Below are 20,576 nucleotides of genomic sequence, written 5' to 3'. Positions count from 1 at the left end.
ACAGGTCAAAATTAGCATTGTTATCTCAAAGTTAAATCAAGATATGAGCCCTCATTACGGGTTTGCTGGTATCTCGACAGTAATTCAGGTGAGATAATGGCAAACGTGCCTTACCACCTATTATCGGGATATTACGGGCGGCAGAGAGCCGGTAAGTTCCCATTCCCTTGGAATCCCATAGGACTCCATGGGATGGGATGTTCTGAATCACCGGCACTGTAAACGGTGCCGGCGATTGAGGTATTTATTTGCCGTTATTGGCCTGAACTCCCCTGGTCTGGGAAAAAATGCTGGAGCTGGAATTACCAGAATCTTTTCGGGACCGGCACACACTTAATGAAGACCATGATATTGAAGCACACCTTGATTGAATTTAACTGATTGTTTGTAAGAGTCTTTGTATTAAATTCAGTTTTTGCTCATAGTCAAATGTACCTATGCATGGAAGCCCACTAACGCAGGCAAATATTCTGTTTGCCCGACTGTGAAGGAAGCCCTTTTGTTCCCTTTGTATGCTGCTTCTCCTAAATGCTAGATTAAAACCCATCTTGAATAATAGAGGCATTTGCCAAATACATGTAGCCCTATTTTCTCGCCTCTGTTCTTACCCTCTGGTTATATGCGCATTGGCAAATTCTTATGAGCAACTTTGATTTTAAAAAATAATGTTTAAGTGGTCCTCACTTTAGAGGTTTATGGCATGATGTATGCAAGTCTGTATACTGTAATTATGGAGGAAAGTCCCCTGGATAAGGATCTTTCTATTCCAGTTTTAAACTGTTTTTGGATAGTATGCCCCCCCCACCCCATTTCTTTTGTTTTAATTCTTGGTATATTTTATTAATGTGATGTATGTTTTTAATATTGTTGCTTTAATGGGCCTCGCCATATAATAAATGATTTTTGCCAGTCTGACTGAAAATGTTGTTTCCATGTGCTGGTTCTTGGTTTCCTTTGTTGATGGTGCAGTCAGTGTTTGGAGCTGGCATGTGCTTTAATGCAATCAAGCAACACTCCGTCAGCTCTAGTAACCTAAGGCTTTTACGGCTATTTATTTCAAACATTCTCATTTGACTGCTTTTTAAACTTTTAGTTCCAAGAAGTAGCAAAGCTGAAGCCGCTGAGAGACTTGACTACTCTAGACCTGGCGGATAATCCAGTGGCAAATCTACCCCATTACCGGCTTTGCACCATATTCCACCTGCGGTCTTTGGATAACTTGGATGGGCAACCAGTCACCAATCCTGAGCGCCAGGAGGCTAACGAGAGGTTTAATTTAGGTACACAAACCTTTAGAACATCTGCTGATAAATGTTTTGCTTTCACAGCATGAAGTTCAAATTGTACTTTTTTCAATAATTTGTTTTTCTCTTCTGAAAACATTTTGGTAAAAATGAACTGGCTAATGTTCTTGCAACCTTTACCCCATTGCCAACAGTTGGGAAAGTTACCAGTCGGACCATGTTTTGTCTAGATGGGTGTGTGCAAAATTCCTCTAGCGATGAAGCACCCATTACGCCAGAAAATAAAATACATTTCCTAGAAACTGATGTTTTTGGCTCTTCTCTCTCCACATTGTGGCTTCACAAAGATGAGCAACTGACCAGATCTCACCTGATGACCTGCACATCCCCTGTCGTGCGACGTCCAGCAAGCACAGCATGGATTTATATAAGGCTTAATGCCAGAAAACAACCCTGGCAATGAAAATTCCTTTTGTAAATCTAGATCACATAACCAAACAAAACTTGGCAGAGCTAAAACTCCCATAGGCAAAACAATTTATAAGAAAAGGGATCAACACTTCTACCAATCAGGGCTCAAGCGCGAAGGGTTATAAGAAGAGCGTAATTGCTGGAAGGAAGCGAGTTGTCACATGAAACAATATGACAATGCATCCAGCTGCTCTACTGGGAGGCATATGGTGATAGCCTTCACTTGCAGTTCTTGGCACTTTCTTGTAAGGATTGAAGATAATCTCTTGGGAATTGCCTAGAACAGGAGAGGTCCTGAGAAATTGTAGAAAGCACCTATAGCAGGGATCTGCAACCTGTGGTTCTCCAGATGTTTTCTACCATGATTCCCACAATCCCTTGCCATTGACTATGCTAACTAGCACTGATGGGAGTTGTAGTCCAAAAAATCTGGATAGCCAAATATTGCCGACCCCGGACATAGAGCCTGAGTGAAGTGCTGAGAAGCTTGGCAAATCCCCTAGTGTCTGAGATGGGCATTGCAAAGTCTGAGATGCCTAGAACCTGAGGAGGGTGCTGAGAAATCTGAAAGACTTAGAGAGGCATTTTGAAGTGTAGAAAGTGCCTAGAGCGCAAGAGTGTTGTTATATTTTAGACCAAGCCTAGAGCCTGGGAAGGATGCTAATTTTGTTTTATAAAAAGCCAGGTGCCTGAGAGGGTCACTGAAGTCTGAAAGAAACCTTAGCTGTAGAGGGGGTGCTGGGAAGTCTGAAAGGCATCTAGAATCTAGAGCCGAGTAGTTGGATGCCACAGAGATGCGGGCTTGGATGTGAGCTCTCTTCTTGGTGCGGACAGAGAGCCGGTATTGCCTTTGGAGCAGGCGGCAGCCCAGTTTGTCAGAGGATGTACCAGAAGCACGCTATTTCCTTTTGGCCACCCTGCACTTGCGTTTAAGGGTGACGAGGTCTAAGTCGTACCAAGAGTTGCACTTGGATTTGGGCTTCAGGCATCCGCCTCATGACAGGGGCAAGGACATTGAGAGTATCAGATATAGCAGAGTGGAGCATGGAAAGGGCTGTGTCAGGGTGTGAGTCAGCCACAGGGGGTAGGGGGGGAAAAGTGTCAGCCAGTGCCTCATCTGACACACGCTTCATGGGTTGCATGACAGAGAAGATGGGTGGCAGTGCTGGAGTTGGCTTAGCTTGGGGGGGTAGAGAGGGTGAGATGGGAGGAAAGGAGAAAGTGATCACTCCAGGAGAGTGGAGTGGTGAGAGGGATAGAAAGGGGAAGGCCTGAGGAGATCAGAACATCCCGAGTGTGCCCTGCAGAGTGAGTTGGGCCAGAGGGGAGAATAGTGAGTGAGAGAGAGTCGCAAAGGTTGCAAAAGAGTCCAGAGGAAGGACAGGAAGAATCCAGGTGTTGAAGTCTCAAAGAAGGAGGAGTTGAGTGGTCGAGGCCAGGAGGGAAGAGGAGAGATAGCCCACTCGGAAAGGAAGGAGGAGATCTGACCAGGTGGCCGATCGATAGTAGCCACAGTAAGAAAATGGCTGGGAGAGAGAGAGAGCCTGCAGACGAGGCATTCGAAAGAGGAGAAGGCCTGCGTAGGGTCGACAGAGGAGGAGTCCACTCAGGGAAGATGAGGGCTAAACGCCCTCCGGGACAGTTGGATCTGGGCGCGGAGAGGATCTTGTAGCCATCAGGGAGGAGAGTGTCAAAGCTTGTGACAGAGCTGGCCTTGAACCATGTCTCGGTGAGACCGAAGACATTGAGTTCAAGTTCCTCTAGAAGGCGGGAGATGTCAGAGGAGTTGACAGCGGAGCAAGAGTTTAGGGTGGCAATATGGAGAAGGTTGCCGTCCCTGAAAGACTTCCGGGGAGGAGTACAAATCAGAGGTACGCCCTGCGGAGGTGTATAAGAAGCCCAAGTGCGGGCAGAAAAGGAAGGAGGAGAGTGCAAGGTAGCCAGGGGGGGAGGGAGCGGGCGAGGAAGCCGTGGAGGGGGGATCGGGGACAGCAGGAGAAGAAAGGAAATTGATGAGACACGGGAAGGGTCAAAGAAGAGAAGGTTGGCCTGAGGGCCTTGGACCAAGACGGTGCCATTCGCCTAAACATTAATGATGACCTTCGAGGAGTGGAAGGAGACGAGGAGGGCCTCCCACCGGTTGCCACCATTAATGGGGGAAGAAGAGAAAGGAGAGCGCACAGAGACCATGTGAAGAGTCCACAGGTCTGGTGAGGGACCAACAAAGAGGATATCTGTGAAAGTTTGCCTGGAGGAGGCACTGGTATCGGTGTCAGCAATAGGGGGGCCTGAGCTGGAGACCAGGATGTCCCTTTTAAACTTCCTCCTACCAAATTTTGTGAGGAGAGCAGGATAGTCGATGGAGAAGTAGTTGGAAAAGATGGGAGAGACAGAGAGCACCATAGAGTAGGTAGGAGGAGAGGGGAGGGATGGGGAGTGGGATGGGGAGACCACTAGGAAAGGACACGGGCAGAGAGCAAGCAGACGAGACACCCAGAGCAAAAGAGAAAAGTTGACAATGGGCAAGATAGCAGGCACTAAGATTTGAGTATTTACACGATGCAATTTCCAAACAGGAGAAAAACACACCTAAGTTTGAGAGTCCTGAATAGAGGGGGAAAGGCCTAGGTTCCACAATGCAATTTTAAATACAAACACAATGCAATTTTGGATACTAACACAATGCAATTTCCAAACAGGAGAAAAAAGAAAAAAAAAGTTGCCTTCAATTTTATGTGTGCTTTGCTCTCGTGCTCATCAAAAGAAAACCAAGCAGTTCAGGCGTGAACAAGGAACCCAGCAAAATTGCAACCAAACTTTAAAAAAATATATAGGCTTTTGCACACATTATGGAAAATAGAAAAGGGAGCTTTGAGATCCTCCTGATTAAGGATTGTAGTTTTCCAGTGAAATTCTGCAAACCGCAATTTGCACTCCATTTTGCCTACTTGAATGTCTTAACAGCTGTTTTGCTTATTTGGCAATGATCATTACCACATCATAACAAAGTTATGGCCAGAGTTCTTTGCTGACTTGTCTTAATACTGGATTTAGTTCACCAAGCCTGTTTGGCTGATGTACAGTGTCTGTGCATTATCAGCAGTTCCACTGCCATGGGATCCTAGCTCATGCTTGAGAGTGACACTATCATTTATCTCTCCTCTACTCAAGCTTGTTGTATGAGCAAAGTGATAATTATTCAGTTGGTCTGAAGGCTTCAGACCTTCAGGCTTCAGACCTCGACATGGAACAGAAACCACCCTGATCTCAATCTGGGATGATCTCAAGGTCACGGCAGACTCTGAGGGTTGTGCAGCACTGATTCTCCTCAATCTCTCCGCAGCCTTTGACACTGTAAACCATTCAATCCCCCTTGAACGCCTCCACTCCCTTGGAATCCTTGGCTCAGCATTCAAATGGATTGCCTCTTTCCTCAGCAACAGGAAACAAATCACCTTCCTCTCCCCTTTTGTCTCAACTGCTCGCGCTGTGAACACTGGAGTACCCCAAGGCGCTTTGCCTCTATCTGACCACTCTACCAGTAATCATCCATGTGCACAACCTCCCCTGTTACAACTACGGCGACGATACCCAAATTATCATAATCCCCAAGACAAGCACCAATCCACGTCCTGGCCTTGAAGCTTGTCTCTGTGATATTGACCGATGGATGATATGTAACCACCTCCTTTTAAACCCTGATAAAACTGAAATCATGGTGTGCAGCAATACTGCCCTTCTCCCACAACCGCTCCTATGGTCCCCCTCCCGTAGACCCCCCCCAACCTCCCCACAATCCTCCTCCAATATAGTCAAAAACCTAGGCTGCACTATGGACTCAGGCCTAACACTCTCCCGTCAGATCAATAATGTGTCAAAATGCTGTCACTACCACCTGAAACCTTCTTAGACACATTTTTCCTTACCCCTCCTACCCCAACAGACTCGCTGCTGTTATGTCTATTGTGTCAAGACTAGACTGTCAACTCATTATACCCGGGAGCACCGGCATACCAATTCAACAAACTCCAAAGAGCCCAAAACGCTGCCGCCAACTCCTCCTCGCCTTGGGACAGAGACCACATCTCACCCGCTCTCCGTACCCTCCACTTGCTCCCAGTCGGACGAAGGGCCACCTTCAAGACCCTATGCATTACCCACCAAGCAGTGCACAAGACCGGCCCAACAAACCTACAAGAGAAGATAAAACCCTACCTCCCATCTCGCACCCTAAAATCAAGCACTGCTCTCTTTCTAGTGATTCCAATCCAACCTCTAATTCTGTCGGGATCGGAGGAATCGCCTTCTCAACCTTGGCCCCAACTCTGTGGGACTCCCTGCCCCCACATATTTGACACACCCATGACAACATGGCCTTCTGTAAAGCTCTAAAAACCTGGCTCTTTCCATAATGCCATAAGACCATCTAAGGCTGCTGAGACCTTGCAACCGCTGACAAATGTTCAAAGAGATCCCGAGCAATGACGCCACTGAATGCGTCCTTAAGACACTAATACGTTTTCTGTGAACACAGCAATCACAAATGCGCACTTGAAATCCAGAATAGTGAGCTTGTTAGATCAAAACTTCCACCCAGACACTCACCTCTCCCATCACTATGCTCACTCTCTACTCTACACCAACACACAATTAGAGCGCAGCTACACCCCTCCATCCATTTCGGCCTAGCTGCTCACATACGAACAATACTTCAGGAAATCCTCAACATTCTGATAAAATGCAGGTATACCCCACGAAAATCGGCCTAGCTGCACACATAAGCATCCTACACAGGCCTATCGCAGCCAGAACCCAGTCTTGGTGACCAACCTCCAGACTGCACACATTCCACTAATATCAAATACCACCACACCTAATGCTAAAATGCAGCTACCATCAGGCAATCGCATCAGCTGCACACATAATCGGTGCACCCTATGACATCTCACTCTCTCGACTGATCAGGACTACAGTCTCCGAGGGCGTTTTAACCTACCGGCGCTTTGAGGTCATACCAATGATATATAGAGCTCTATATAAATGCTAAATAACATAACATGCAGAATTCTGCATCTTCAAAAGACTTAATTGTATCTTGCGCTAGCAGATCTCCCAAGTTTAGGCAGAGGCTTGTTTATCCTATTTAATTCTTAATGATATTTCATAAGCAGTGCAGTTTTACCTTGCATTCCACTTCTCGCTCTGCAGGCCTGTTGATGATGCAATTACATGCCACAACCTGAATGTCCTATTAGTGTTGAAATAATTGATGTTCCTAGCCAGTTGGACACGGGTAGCCACTTCCTATTTTACCTTAATGCAGAATTGTTGCCAAGGAATTTTTACATCCTGCAGGTCTAATGTTAAGATATAAAATGAATTCAAGATTCACATAGCAGATTGATCACCAGTGATTGAGACTGAAAAATAAGCAACTAACATGGAGCTTACATCCGTCTCTGTAGCTGTTAATGTTTCTATAGGTAGAGAAATCTGTATTGAACTGTTTGATCAAATTCTGCAGTTTATTGCTGCAGGAGTGTTCTATGTTCAACCAAAAACGCAACTGGAACTTGATTACATTTAATAATTGCCTGTCTAGAGCCCTAGTTGGAATAATGAGCCCATACGTTTCTGGTACATCTGAAAATGATAGCGTTGATTACAAACCAACCAACACTGACCCACACCTTTTATTGAATCGGCAGTGCATTTCAAGGTCGCCTTTTGCTATGAAGTTTGAATTCTACAATGAGGCCCGGATGTTTGCGATTGATGCTAAAGGGATCACTGTTTAATACAGATGTTACTTTAGGTTTCATTTAAGGGTGAAATTGTGGTAGCTGTGGCTACTGTGGCGGGGTAGAAGAATGACACAGACTCTGTCTTTTCATTGTCAATGATGCTTTTATTAACTGAAGGGAAGAAATGCCCATCTTTCCCTATACTAAGGGTTTTACCTGCCTAACCGAACTAAATAAGGCGCTCATCAGTCGGTGAGAGTCAGAATTAGTCCACTGTCCAAACTCAGATATTCTAACCATACCGCTATTATAACAGACATCTGGAGAATGACTCCCTTCTCCTGCACGCTGGTTCTTTGCCAAGTTCAGTTCAATACGGTATTCTTAAGTAGTTCTGGGCAACTACTTTTGTCAAGTCACACAATTCTGGTCAGTTTTTCAAATGTATAATCCTCTCTCGTTTTAGATTGCTCTTTTGATCCTTCTGATCCTCTTCTTGTTTTCTTGTATTTATATTTCTCCTTTTCCTTTCATAGGGCGATTTTATCCAAAACTTAAAACGTCTCCCTTGACTTCCTGGGGTTTCAATCTTTATTTGACATTCTTTGGTTTCATTTTCAGCTTGACCTTTATTCTTGGTTTCAATTTGTTCCTCAGACTTTCCTCTCTCACAGGGTTTCCAATTCTGCAATGTCTCGGGGTCCTCCTCTTGCCTTAATGCCAATATCTTAAGACTGGGATGAGTATGAGCGTTCCAGTAATGATTCTCTTTCACTTCATTTAATGCCAACATCTTAGGATTGGAATGAGTAGGAGCAAGTCAGTAATGATTTCCAGCCCCTGTCCCGGTCTCCCTCCTTCCCTGTTACCTGCAGTGTACCGGTATAGCGTCAGCAGTGGTCTCGCCAGGTTGGGGCGTTCTCATTCATTAGTCATGTTGGCCTCTACAAATTTCTCTGGTTTCACACCCAACCTTCCCAGCTTCTCATTCGTCTGCACTTTTTGCGTTGGTTCAAAGGTGGTAGGAGTGGCGTTGTTTACAGACCCCCCTCTTCCTTTTCGGTCATGCTGCCACTTAGCTATTGTCTTTGATGAGGATGCCTTGCTTCCGTCTGTTTCGCGCCAATCCTTCTCTTGATGCTGCGTGTCAGAATCTTCCCTCAGTTTTTTTTTCCGGGCTAGGACTTATCTCATCTGGCTGGCTCTCGCTCTTTTTTTTATTTTATTTTTTATTTTTTTTATCGATAGCCTGCATTTCCCGACGACGGCAACACATTTTGATATGTTCGTCATACTTTCCTTCTCTGGATGTTTTAGCAGTGTATCATTGATATATTTCTTAGGGAGTTCCCTACAAGAATGGGAGTCATTGTCCCCAGAGGAGCAGTCACTCCAGTGAGGTCCCGCTTGCCTCTACCCCTAACCCTGCTTGCCTCTACCCCTAGCCTGAGTTATACAGAGCAGGCTCACCTCCCTAGTCTCACAGGGAAAAGCTCCACCTGTGGACAAGTGACGGATTCCTGTGATTCGTCACACTACTTAGGACTGGTGTTATAGGCACTCAGCAAAACATTACCTGACATTTTCTTTTCTTTTTTTTTTGCAGATGAAATAGAAAAATTGGAAAGGGAACTGGAGAAAAAAACGAAAGAAATTGGGGATCTAAAGAGTGAACAGTCGAAAGTCTGTGATGACCTTCAGAATCAGGATGAGCTGAATAAATCTTTGAAAGAGGAAACTATGCAGCAGAAACACCGCTATAATGAGCTGGAAAGGGATCTCGAGACAAAAAATGAAATTGTAAGTAGAAGTATACAGCACAAAATACAGCTTTTTAAAAAAATGACTGTCTAAAAATATGTTTAATTTAGGATCCACTGTCCCCAAATTACCACTGATCTGGACTTATAAATGTACCCAACTTGTTCTGTCAAACACATGAGTGCTGCTGCGTTGTTTCCAAGCTAGGTTTGCACTATTATTATTCTTTTATTGTTTGGTTTATATAAACCTTTCACAATTTACAACATTTTCATACAAAATTTCAAAATATTTGCTTACGACAATTTGCAAATTTACAACCACTAAAATTTTTCACATAAATTCACATGCTTCTTATCTCTAAAACTTTAACAAATCACACTATACAAACAGATCTTCACTTAAAATAGAATAAAAGCATTCATACTTGATTCCATGCTTTCATGGTATCAATTATTTACAGATCATACAGTTCCTCATTTAGATACTACTTTTTTACAAATTATTGAGTACTAATTAAGATCCAGCTAAGCAGTTGCCCCATCCTATAGTTCATTCTAGTGAACATATGGTATTTAAAAATGACAACACTTATAGTTTGCACTATATAAAAAACAAAATGTAAATGCAGGTAATCCAGTTATTTTGAGAGCGTGAGGTGCAGCAGTGGGTTAGACCCAGCAACGCGAAGGGTGAACTTGTTACATGTTATGAATTTAGTTGAGCATTCAAACAGATGGCTTCCTATGCCATGCTAGGAGAATCTCTGAAACACTTTGATTTGTGTGTGTGTGTATAGTTGCTTCAGTGAAAGTGATGAGAACTTAATTGGGCAATATAACCTGAGGAGGGGCATTACTGCTAGGGTAATGCCCCCCTGAGGGTTCTATTGCTATTAGTACCCTAGCACGTCATACCACAATAGCAGTTTTTCTCGAGTCGCGAAACAGCGCTACCACCGTTTCTCGACTTGAGAGAAACAAAAGCAAAGCAAAATGCCTGCCATGGCTTTTGGCTTTTCATGTCGCCCACTTGCAGAAATAACTCTTCGACGCGGCAGTTGTGGGCGCCTTGTCTGGCAGGTAAGGCCCAGGCGAGGGCCAATGAGATTGCTTTTTACAAGTTCATTAACCCTTGCGAGGTACTACGTGTAATTAGAAGCAGTAGGACCTGAGAGGAATGTTTAAGGTGTAACCAGCCCTACCCTCTGTCAACTACTTTAGGTGCATTTCTAGGAACCTCCCCAAATGTTCTGTATGTAAGAAGATTATTGTATATAATTTGCTTAGTTCTGTCAATGAGAGCGTAACCAGTATTATTATAAGCAGTAGGAAATTGATGGTATATACCCTACTCTCCCTGTCACTACAGTGGTTATATTTCTTGTATGTTGAATAAAAGTAATATTTGGTATTTTAGGGTAGCACAGTATCTGGTTCAGGAGGGTTTTGGGTAAAAGAAAAAGTCAACTTGTAGGTGAGGGGAAGCAATTCTTTTAGGAGATAACTGGCTCTCGCTGTCAGAGTGGTTTCGTTCTGCTCCTGGTGAGATCGTGGACACATGAGATGGTTGCATTGTTGAACTCTGCTTTGAGAATTTGAAGAAGAGGCAGACCTCAAGAAAGCACTGTTTATTTATTTTTTTAAACTTTTGTTTATTGGCAGGAGATCAAGACAGGTACAACACGGATAGCATGTAGGAGAGCAAACAGCATAACAGCACGTATATGCATTACATCACAGCTAGTATCAACAACACATATCAGCGGGGGGGATATTGTGGAATAGCTCGAATGGGTCGTGCCTCATGCTGAGTCCGGCTGAGCTGGTGAGGGGGCGGATGTCCACTCAACCCCGTCTTTATCGTTTAGATAACTGCGAAATTCCGACCAAACATTCCTGGGGCGGGAAGGCATGGTCAGGGATCCGATGTACTCCTCTTCACATGTTTGCACCCACGTGAGGGCCCTCAGCCACATGTTGAAGGAGGGGGGGTTACGGCGCTTCCAGCATTGCAGTATACATTTTTTGGCAACAATAGCACTTACATTCAAGAATTTTGACATTTTCCTTTCATCCTCACCAGACCAAATACCAAACAGCAAGGCTAATGGGTTCATCTCAACTGGGGAGCCTATTATCTCCGAGAGCGCTTCTGTAACCTCAACCCAAAACGTGTTCAGCGCAGCACAGGACCAGAACATATGACCATGGTCCGCCTCATTCAATTTGCATTTCGGGCATGTGTGTGTCGAGTTGGGTGTGAATTTTGCCACTCTGTGCGGCGTGTAATAAAGCCTATTGAGAAGTTTGTATTGCATGCAGCGGAACCTGGCGTTAAGTGAGACTTTGCGTGTGTGTGCACACATTTTGCTCTACATTTCGTCGGAGATCTCCGTGTCTAGTTCCTCAGCCCATGCTTGACGTGTGTCTGGGGACATATTCCCAAGTTTGTCCAGCTGCATTTTGTAGAGGGAGGATATTATGCCCCTACAGCCTGAGGAGTTAGCTATGTACTGGAGTTCAGGAGAGTCTGGAGGCTCACCTGGGAAGGAGGGCCACATTGCCCGTACCGCTGCTCTCAGCCTGTAGTATTGCAACAAGTCGAGCGCAGAGCTGGGGTGTCTTGAGCGCCATGTTTGGGGGGTGATAAATGTGCCATCCGGATAGAGATCTGTCAAGGCCCGATATCCCAGGCCTTCCCACCGCTGAGAGAGATATTGATCATGTGTAGGTGGAAGGCCAGGAAATTGCCATAAGGGGAGCCACTTATAATATGGGCGTTGCTCTTGAGTGGAGGAGAGGATATTATTCCATGCCCTAATCGTGGTGGCTACCGGGTCCGATGCGGCATCCGCACGAAATGTATAGTGTAGTAGTAAGGTCATGACGTGGGTGCCGTCGCCTGCCATTTTCTCTAATTTGACATGTGGGGGCGGATTTGGGTGTGTGTACCAGTGGGTGGCGTGTTGGGCCTGTGCGGCGTTCCAGTAGAGAGTTAGATCAGGGGCAGTGAAGCCCCCTCTTTCGTAAGGCAGGGCCATATGTAGCCGCCACTTGCGGACTGCTCCGGAATGCCATAGAAATTGAGCAAACGCTATGTGAAGCCTCTTGAAATACTGCTTGCCTGGCCACACTGGCACATTGGCAAATATGTAGAGAAGCTTGGGGACCGCGATCATTTTTATTAGGGAGAGTCTGCCCGCTAGGGATAGAGGTAGATTACGCCACTTAAGCATCTTGGATTCGATGAGCTGAGCCGTGGCTGCGTAATTGTCTGCCAGCAGGGAAGCTTTAGCCAGTGACACCTGCACCCCGAGATACTTAATTCCGCCCGGGGACCAGCGCAGGGGGAACTCACAGGACGGTTGCTGAGTTGTTTTAGTTAGGGGGAAGATTTCGGATTTGGAGTAATTTATGGTGAAGCCCGAGTACGTGCCTATTTTTGTTATGTCGCGAATGATAGGGTCCAGGTATGTGGAAGGCTGTCTGACGTAGAGGAGTACATCATCCGCATATAAAGAGATGATTTCTGGTGTATCCTGCAAACGTACGCCCTTACGAGTATGTTGGCTCCTAACATGATCGGCCATGGGTTCGATGGACAGCGCAAAGAGGATGGGGGAGAACGGGCAGCCCTGTCGGGTACCTCTGTGCAATTCGAAAGGGGAGGAGGGGACGGAGTTGACTAGCACCCTAGCCGACGGTCTCGTGTACAACAGCTTTATATAGGAGATCATGTTCGGTCCTATTCCCATTTTCTCCAACACAGTCCATAAATATTGCCATGAAACCATATCGAACGCCTTTTGGGCATCTAATGTGACTGCCACTGTGTCAGCGTTTGGATCAATTCTAGACAGGACATTAAAGAGGCGCCGGATGTTGAGTGCCGTGGAGCGACCAGGGACGAATCCGCTTTGGTCGGCATGGACCAAGTAGGGCATGGACGGAAGAAACCTATTGGCAATTACTTTAGCAAAAATCTTCGTGTCGGTGTTAATAAGCGACAGAGGTCTATAGGAACCACATTCGTCTGGTGGTTTTCCAGGCTTAGGGAGGACGGTGATTAATGCTTCTCTTAAAGAGGGAGGGAGGGTGAGTGAACGGAGTGATTCCGTCCAGACCCCATGCAGTATGGGCGCTAATATGGCAACATGCTCTTGGTAGAACTCAGATGTGAGCCCATCAGGACCAGGGGCCTTGCCTTTTGGGAGATCTGAGATCACCCGGACTATCTCCTCTAGGGAGAACGGGGCGTCAAGGAGTTCTTTGGTGTTTTGAGAGATCAAGGTCATAGGGATAGACTCCAGTAGGTCATCAAGGTCACGGGTTGTGTGCTCCGGCTGGGGACCGTATAGGTTGGCGTAAAAGCTGGCAAAAGTGTCGAGGATAGCCTGGTCCGACCAGTGTCTCACGCCCTTCTCGTCAATAACACTATCTATCCGGGTCCTACCTCCCTCAGACCGCACCAGTTTAGCCAGGGTCCTGCCCGGCCTATCGCCTTCACCATACTTTCGGGCAGTCGCGGGACGGGCATAGTACCTCACTTCACACAGGGCATGTACTTCAAATTGTTCCAGTTCTGTTCTAATCTTCGCTAGGGTTGCAGGTGCTGGATTGGATGCGTACTCTCTTTCAAGGTTTTTAAGCTTAATTTCGGAGTCATTCAAAGCCTGCCTTACGGCCTTGAGGACCCCTGCTTCCCTGGAGATACACATTCCCCTGATATAAACTTTGAATGCCTCCCAGCGGGTCCCCTCTGGCGTGGCGAAGGTATTGTTATTTTCAAAGAACAAGACTATGTCCGCAAGAATCTCAGCCCTAAAGACTATATCTGACAAGGCGTCTGGTTTGAAACGCCATGCGGGACGGGCCCCAGGGGCATTACCAAGTTGGATCTGTAGCAGCACGAGGGAGTGATCGGAGAGTGTACGCGGAAGGATCCTGACATCCGAGACCCTGCCCATTCGGTCACCCGACAGGAGGAATAGATCTATTCTCGAGGAGCTATCATGTACCGTAGAGTAAAAGGTGTAGTCCCTCTCCTGGGGGTGGAGTGTCCTCCAAGCATCGTGCAAGTTCAGGGAACACATATGAGTTTGAAGCCGCTTGGCAGCACGGGATATGGGTCTACGGGCAATGGTCGTTCTGTCCAAGGTCGCATCAAGTATAAGGTTCATGTCTCCGCCCCATATGATGGGGGACATCGACATATTTCATGAGAATGCCAGATATTGTATCTATAAACTCCGGGGAGTCAATGTTGGGGGCATACGAATTCACAAGCAGGCATTCTTTGTTAGTTAAAGTACAGTGTAGAATCACATATCTACCTTCTGGGTCGATGTGGGGTGTATGAAGTGTGAACCCAACAGACTTGTGAATAAGGGTGAGTACCCCCCTGGACTGGGTGGAGTACTGGGTGTAGTATCTGTTAGGGCCCCAGGTCTGTGCGAGGTTCGATGACAGGAGTTTCTGAGCGTGAGTCTCCTGCAATAGGAGAACTTTGATCCCATGTCTCTGTGCATACGCCGTTATCCTACGAGATTTAGTGAAATTGGTCAGCCCCCGTACATTCTAGGTCAGCACTCTAGTAGCCATACCAAAGAGTTAAGGAACATCCCAAATGTAGAATCTCACTTCAATAATCACCAGGAGCACTAGAATGAGGCAGATCCACCACCCTGCCGCACCCGTCAAGACCATCCCGCCTTTTTGTGTAAAGCAAACCCCAACTAACCCTCCCCCCACCGCCCAGTAATGACTAGCAGTGCATCGACACCCACCCTTAAAACAACCTGCGTGCCATCCCCAACTCGGCAACGCCAAAAACATAGCCCAACCGGGGCTTGAGAACACAACCCACGCCATGAGTGGCATTGCAGCCGCAGTGGGGGCTGCTGCTGCCGTCTAGTCCACCATTGTGAAATCTTTGCATGATAAAGCATTGTTACATTTTTCAATTTTTCCCGACTAGTAAAGTGGAGGTTGCAAAAAGAGGATAAACCATATTGTTCGAGATAGCAAGGACGAAATTGGAGCCAACAAGGACAGTGCGTAACAGTGCGGCCCAGCTCCCAGCCTCCAGGCCCGGAGTGTGGGATCAGAGACCCAAGATGCAGGTAGGCAACTCCCACCGGAGATGAAGTGCTGGATATGAGGCCGTAGGGCCGAGGTAGGCCAACCAGGAGGAAGTCGAGGGTGGGCCTGCAACAATTCGCCAGATGAGCAGTCCCCGGTCGCCCCGAACACCAGAGGTCCACGAAGGAGCACAGGAGTTACAGCTTCAGTCATCTCCGATTAGTTCCTCTGGGGGGTTCGGCAGTGGGATCTGTGCTTCGATAAACTTAACAGCCTCATCAGGGACCGTAAAGAAATAGCTTTTATTGCAGTGGATGAATTTCATTCGAGCAGGGAAAAGCATAGAGTATTCAATTTTTCTCTCTCTCAGCATCTTCTTCACCCCGCCAAATCGGCGCCTCTCCATCTGTACTCCCACCGAAAAGTCAGGGAAGATCCTGACGATTTGTGATTCAAGCCTTAGCTCCCCCTTCTCTCTGGCCAGTCGGAGTATATGGTCCCTGTCTTTGTAGCTCAGTAGCTTTGCAATGATCGGTCTGGGGAAGTCGCCTGGTTTAGGCCGGGGTGCCAGAGAGCGATGCGCTCTCTCGACTGTAAAGAATGGCGAAAACTCGGGGTTGCCAAGGAGATCCCTGATGAGCTGTTCGACCGCCAGCTCCATGCGACCCTTCAGTGCAGATTCGGGAACCCCCCACAATGCGAATGTTGTTCCGCCGTGCTCTAGATTCTAGGTCATCATTCTTGGCCTTGACCTGTTTCATGTCGCGGACGAGCTCAGTAACTGTGTTTTGGAGAGTATGAATGTGATCCTCGCTGGCCCCTATCCTCTGCTCCGTCTCAGTGAGCCTGGTCCCATGTTGGTCAACCTTAGCTCGTAGGGAGGCTACATTAGCATTGATGTCGTCCAACTTTTCGTGGAAAGATGCGAAGTTTTTCGCCATGGACTCCATCAAGGTGGTCAGATCCGGGTGTGGGGGGTCTGGGAGGACCTCGCTATCATCCTGTGTCGCAGAGGAGGACGCCGGGTCCGCCCTAAGCGCCACTTTGGCAAACCTGTCCATGGCGCCCACTTTATTAGCACCCCGTGCTCTGCTGGACATGGACATGGCCAAGGCCAAGGTGGGGAACCCGCTCACCCCGGCAGAGATGAAGATGTACGGTGGCTGGGGCGTTACGAGGGGGATGGCAGCAGGTCAGCGACAGCAGTCTATGGGTGTTGTAGAATCAGAGAACCTGGTAGTGCGGCGACTGGGCAGAGCAGGCAGGTTATGGTGGCAGCGAGGTGGCGTAGCCGTGAGCGGGAGGCAGCGAGGCGGAAGAAGTGGGAGAGCAGGCCCAGCTGATAGATGGAGCTGTGGGGGTCCCGGGCACTCAGACACCCCCGGGGCTGGCACCGCAGCCAATCAGGTGAGTGGGGCACTATCCACTCCGGCGGCGCCCCGAGGTCTGCCAGCCCGCCGCAGGAGCCCCGGAGCGGTGGCTTGCAGTGAAAGATGTGGCTGGGGCGTAGAGGTGGGCGCAGCTCCAGTGGCAAGGCGAGGTATAGGAGGCCGTAGAGAGCCCAGCTCCTGTGTAGGCAGCCCCTCAGTGGGCGACGTGAGCGCACAGTTAAGATGCGAGCAGCTGAGGAAATGGGGCCCGCACCAGAATGGAGCAGAGGGGGGGGGGGACACAGCGTAGCACCCAGCACCCACCTTCCAGCCCGTAGGGGGGGCGAGACCTTTGTGTCCTCCGGAGGTTGAAGGGGTGCGGGTCTGCAGGCAGCGGCCGTCCGGCGGCGTGATCTTCGTGGGCTAGGAGAGGCGGTAGAAGTTCCCCCAGAGGCGCCTCCCAGATGGTGTCGCCGGCACCCCTCTCCGCGGGGGCGCTCGCACGCCTGCCCGACCGGGGCCACAGGCAGCCGCGAGCACGGTCAGCGGCACGGCCCGCACAGGCCTCGGGCACCAGGCTGGAAGGCGGCGTCCGTATGGAAGGGCAGGGGGCCTCCGGGCCGCAGCGCACAGGCAGGCCGGAACGTCGCGAAGTCACGGCAGCAGGCGGCCCGCAGAGTCGGCCGCCCCGCCCCAAGCCAGCGAGCGGCCCACAAGCGCTCCGGGGCACGGTCCCCGCAACGAGGAAAGCCTCAGGCGGCCGCGGACGGCGGCATAAAGGGGTCAGGTGCCGGGGCGCCTCCAGGAGCCGGTGGCCGCAGCAGCAGTGGCGAGGTCACGGAGGGAGGCCGCACTCCGATGTCAGCCGCGCGGTCTCCAGGCACCAATTCAGCCGCGGATTGCAGGTGCACGTAGAGGGCGGTTTCAGCAGCAAAATCGCAGCAGTGGCTGTAGCTGACAGTCCGGATTAACACCGATGCGGCGAGGATTCTGGTGGACCACGACGGAGCTCACCAGCTAAGCAGCCATTTTCCTTGGCTGCTCAACAGCGCCCCCCAGAAAGCACTGTTTATTTAAATGTTTGTTACATCTTTTTAAAAACATTGATCATGACTAAACAGCATTTAAGCTCTGGAAACTCTGGATATACTCCATTTTCTGTCTGCTAGCAAGACCTATTTCAAAGGCATCATTAAACATGTGTCTATGTGCTATCTATACACTAGAAGTCCCTTCTTTAATCCTAGTAGCTACGACCTCTGTAATTTGTAACAAAACAATTAAGTCGTTCAACTATTAAAATATGTACTCAAATCTAGAAAAGCTCATGCATGAAAAAAGCAAGTTTACCAAATCCTCCATGAACGGGGTACATTGCAGACCCGGAACCTTTTCTCTCAGAGCAGTTGCAGCATAATAAAACGCTGCATGTTTCCATCAACTTGGAAAAGGCCATCAAAGGCAGAATTGATGCAACCTCCCACGAAAGAGAGCAAATGATATAAAGGGTCAGATCCCCAGAGGTTGTCACTGACTTGCTGTTATTTAACATTCACATGTTCTCACTAGCCAAGGTGATGAGGATCTGTCAGATTGCTGCTATACTCTGCCAAAACCCCTCAATGCCACAACAGCCCACCAGCAGATCGATTGCTGTTTATATATCCCACCTCCCACAATTCTAGTGGACCGATCTGCTGCCAGCGCCCTCCTTGTACAGGCATCACTCCCTGTAGCCCCCCCCCCCCTGCACTGAGCCAACCCACAAAACCCCCAATCTCCAAGCACACACTTTATATGTTGCAAGTCCCTCCTTTGCAGCCCAGTGATGAGCTGGTGACATTTCAGCGTTTGCAGTGTTATGTATGACCGTGTCTTGCATTCAGCCTTAAGTGTGCCTGCATCTAGCTGCTAGCGTGTAGACACACTATTTATCATGCAACATCTGTTACAATTCCAAATATATGCTGGTAACCAAAGATCCACCTCTGCCTGTAGCTCAGATCACTCAGATTCCCAGCGTGGCCCCCAGCATATCTGCATTTGGATGAAATGATTGGAAGGGATTGGAACAAAATCAGATCTGTGTGACTGGTCGAAAAGCACACCACCAGAAGCCAGGACATCGCCACTTATTGCACACCTTACGAGCCTCCTGAGAAGTGGCAGTTTGCCACCTTTCCTCCAGGGCGAAACCCCTTGTGCGCCACACGCCCCACCCCTTCGCGACTTCCACCCAATCCACTCGCAGCATCCCAACCATGGCCCCACTCACCTATGGCTGCCTCACCCGTTTCTGTCTCTCCAACTCCTGCTGTCCTGCCCCGCCCCTCTGTCGTTAATAGCTGTCATGGGAAAGGAGATGGGATTACCTGTATTTTCCCTTCTTCCTTCGTCCATGACAGCAAGTTAGATTTGTAGTTCTTTTCAGTTGAGAAAGGGCCACTGCACCATTTCTCTACTGAAAAGAAAACAAGCCTATTCGAATACCAGATATCATGCTGGGATGCTTATTCCTATAAAGCCCTAGCTGGACAGGCTTTACTGGTCATTACCTGACCGATAAACCCCGCCCACAATTGGGGTGTTTAATTATAACTCTTGGAATGTTCAGATGAGTTCATTGGACAATCTGCTGGTTATAAGGAGAACCCCGGCTGCCATTTTTCCACTGATCTGCTGCCTGCCATTAGTGCATTTACAGGCCTTACCTGACCAGGAACCCTCTTCACGTATTCCATCTCACACCCAATGCCGCAGAACTTTCTTCCCCTTTATTCTTTTACTGCTCTTTCGTACCGAGTCCACCATTATTTTCTGGCATCTGCAGGTTAACACAGCTTCTGCAGTAGAATCGCTGTTATAGCACCCACTCTTGACAGGAGCGTCCTCGGCCCTTGTGCGACCTACAGCACAAAAATGGTGAAAAATAAATGTCCACCGACATGCTTGTATTGGTCCATTAGTATTGACTGGAAGGGAGCATTCCTTCCAAAATGGCTTCCTTCCACTCCATACCAATGGGCCGGTATGCACAGTCTAGTCTTCCTAGACAAACGCGGCCTGCAAACGGCCACATACTTTGATGCTCCACAGACCCAACCTGGCAGATCTTGCCGTCTGCGTCTGTGCTATTAGTATCCCACAGCATTTTAACCCTGGCATACTAATAGTAATAAACCCCAGGCTGGTGTGGTGGGGGGGGGGATTACTGCGTCAGGTAATTCCCTGTAACTATGGGCCCTGGGCATTACCTGACGCAGTAATGGGCCACCACCGGGGGAGGCAGATACGGGGAGGGGAGGAGGAAGGGACCACCTGCTGCCTCTGCCCAAATTTGGAGGGGCGGGGGGGGAAGGGGCGGGTGTTGGCACTTCATGGTGTGCGGCCATGTCACGAGGCCAGAAAACATTTTGCGTTCTTTATTTCTTTTCACTTTTACATCATCATCATTTAGACACTGAAAAGAACATATGGTTTATGCAGGCATGCCTGCAGGCACATTTGATGCACACAAAAACAAGCCCTGGCAATGGCAACATTTTGGGCTTCTGTGTAGGCATGGGAAAGCCACTCACCAGGCACTGCGTAGTAGTAATAACTGAACAATATCAGTGCCTGGCAAATGCCTAATACTTATACACAGGCCAAAGCTGTGGGCTTTGCAAATGCATGTTTTTAACAGGACTTCAGTGAAGGACACACACCGTGCTTATAAATGGAGTGTCTGAAGGCAGACCTGGTTGACATTTGTATTACACCAGTAGAATGTTTACTACTCAAATTAAGTCATTAACTCTCAGAAAACTGCTTTGAAAAACACTGACAGGCACTTTGAGAGCAAAGTTTGATGGTAAGTCTTGATTAAAGCGAGCTGAAAGCGTTCTCATGAGGAGGTGTTTT

At 48.1% G+C, this 20,576-nt stretch overlaps 1 protein-coding gene across 3 annotated transcripts in view; it reads left to right on the top strand.

Annotated features, from left to right (window-relative positions):
• CNTRL (centriolin) overlaps window positions 1–20,576 on the top strand; it is a 1,220,196-nt gene that overhangs the window by 67,756 nt on the left and 1,131,864 nt on the right. For 2 of the 3 annotated variants that reach the window (XM_069609523.1, XM_069609522.1), the window contains exons 6-7: window positions 1,094–1,280; window positions 9,066–9,259. In XM_069609523.1, the coding sequence (XP_069465624.1) occupies window positions 1,094–1,280; window positions 9,066–9,259 (381 nt within the window). Of the gene's footprint in view, window positions 1–1,093; window positions 1,281–9,065; window positions 9,260–20,576 lie in introns of those variants that run through there. The other variant, XM_069609524.1, reaches the window with a different exon arrangement.

This window comes from Ambystoma mexicanum, chromosome 8, assembly GCF_040938575.1.
Source record: "Ambystoma mexicanum isolate Mex_15411 chromosome 8, UKY_AmexF1_1, whole genome shotgun sequence".
NCBI lineage: Eukaryota > Metazoa > Chordata > Amphibia > Caudata > Ambystomatidae > Ambystoma > Ambystoma mexicanum.
This window is presented reverse-complemented; position numbering and strand designations above follow the sequence as displayed.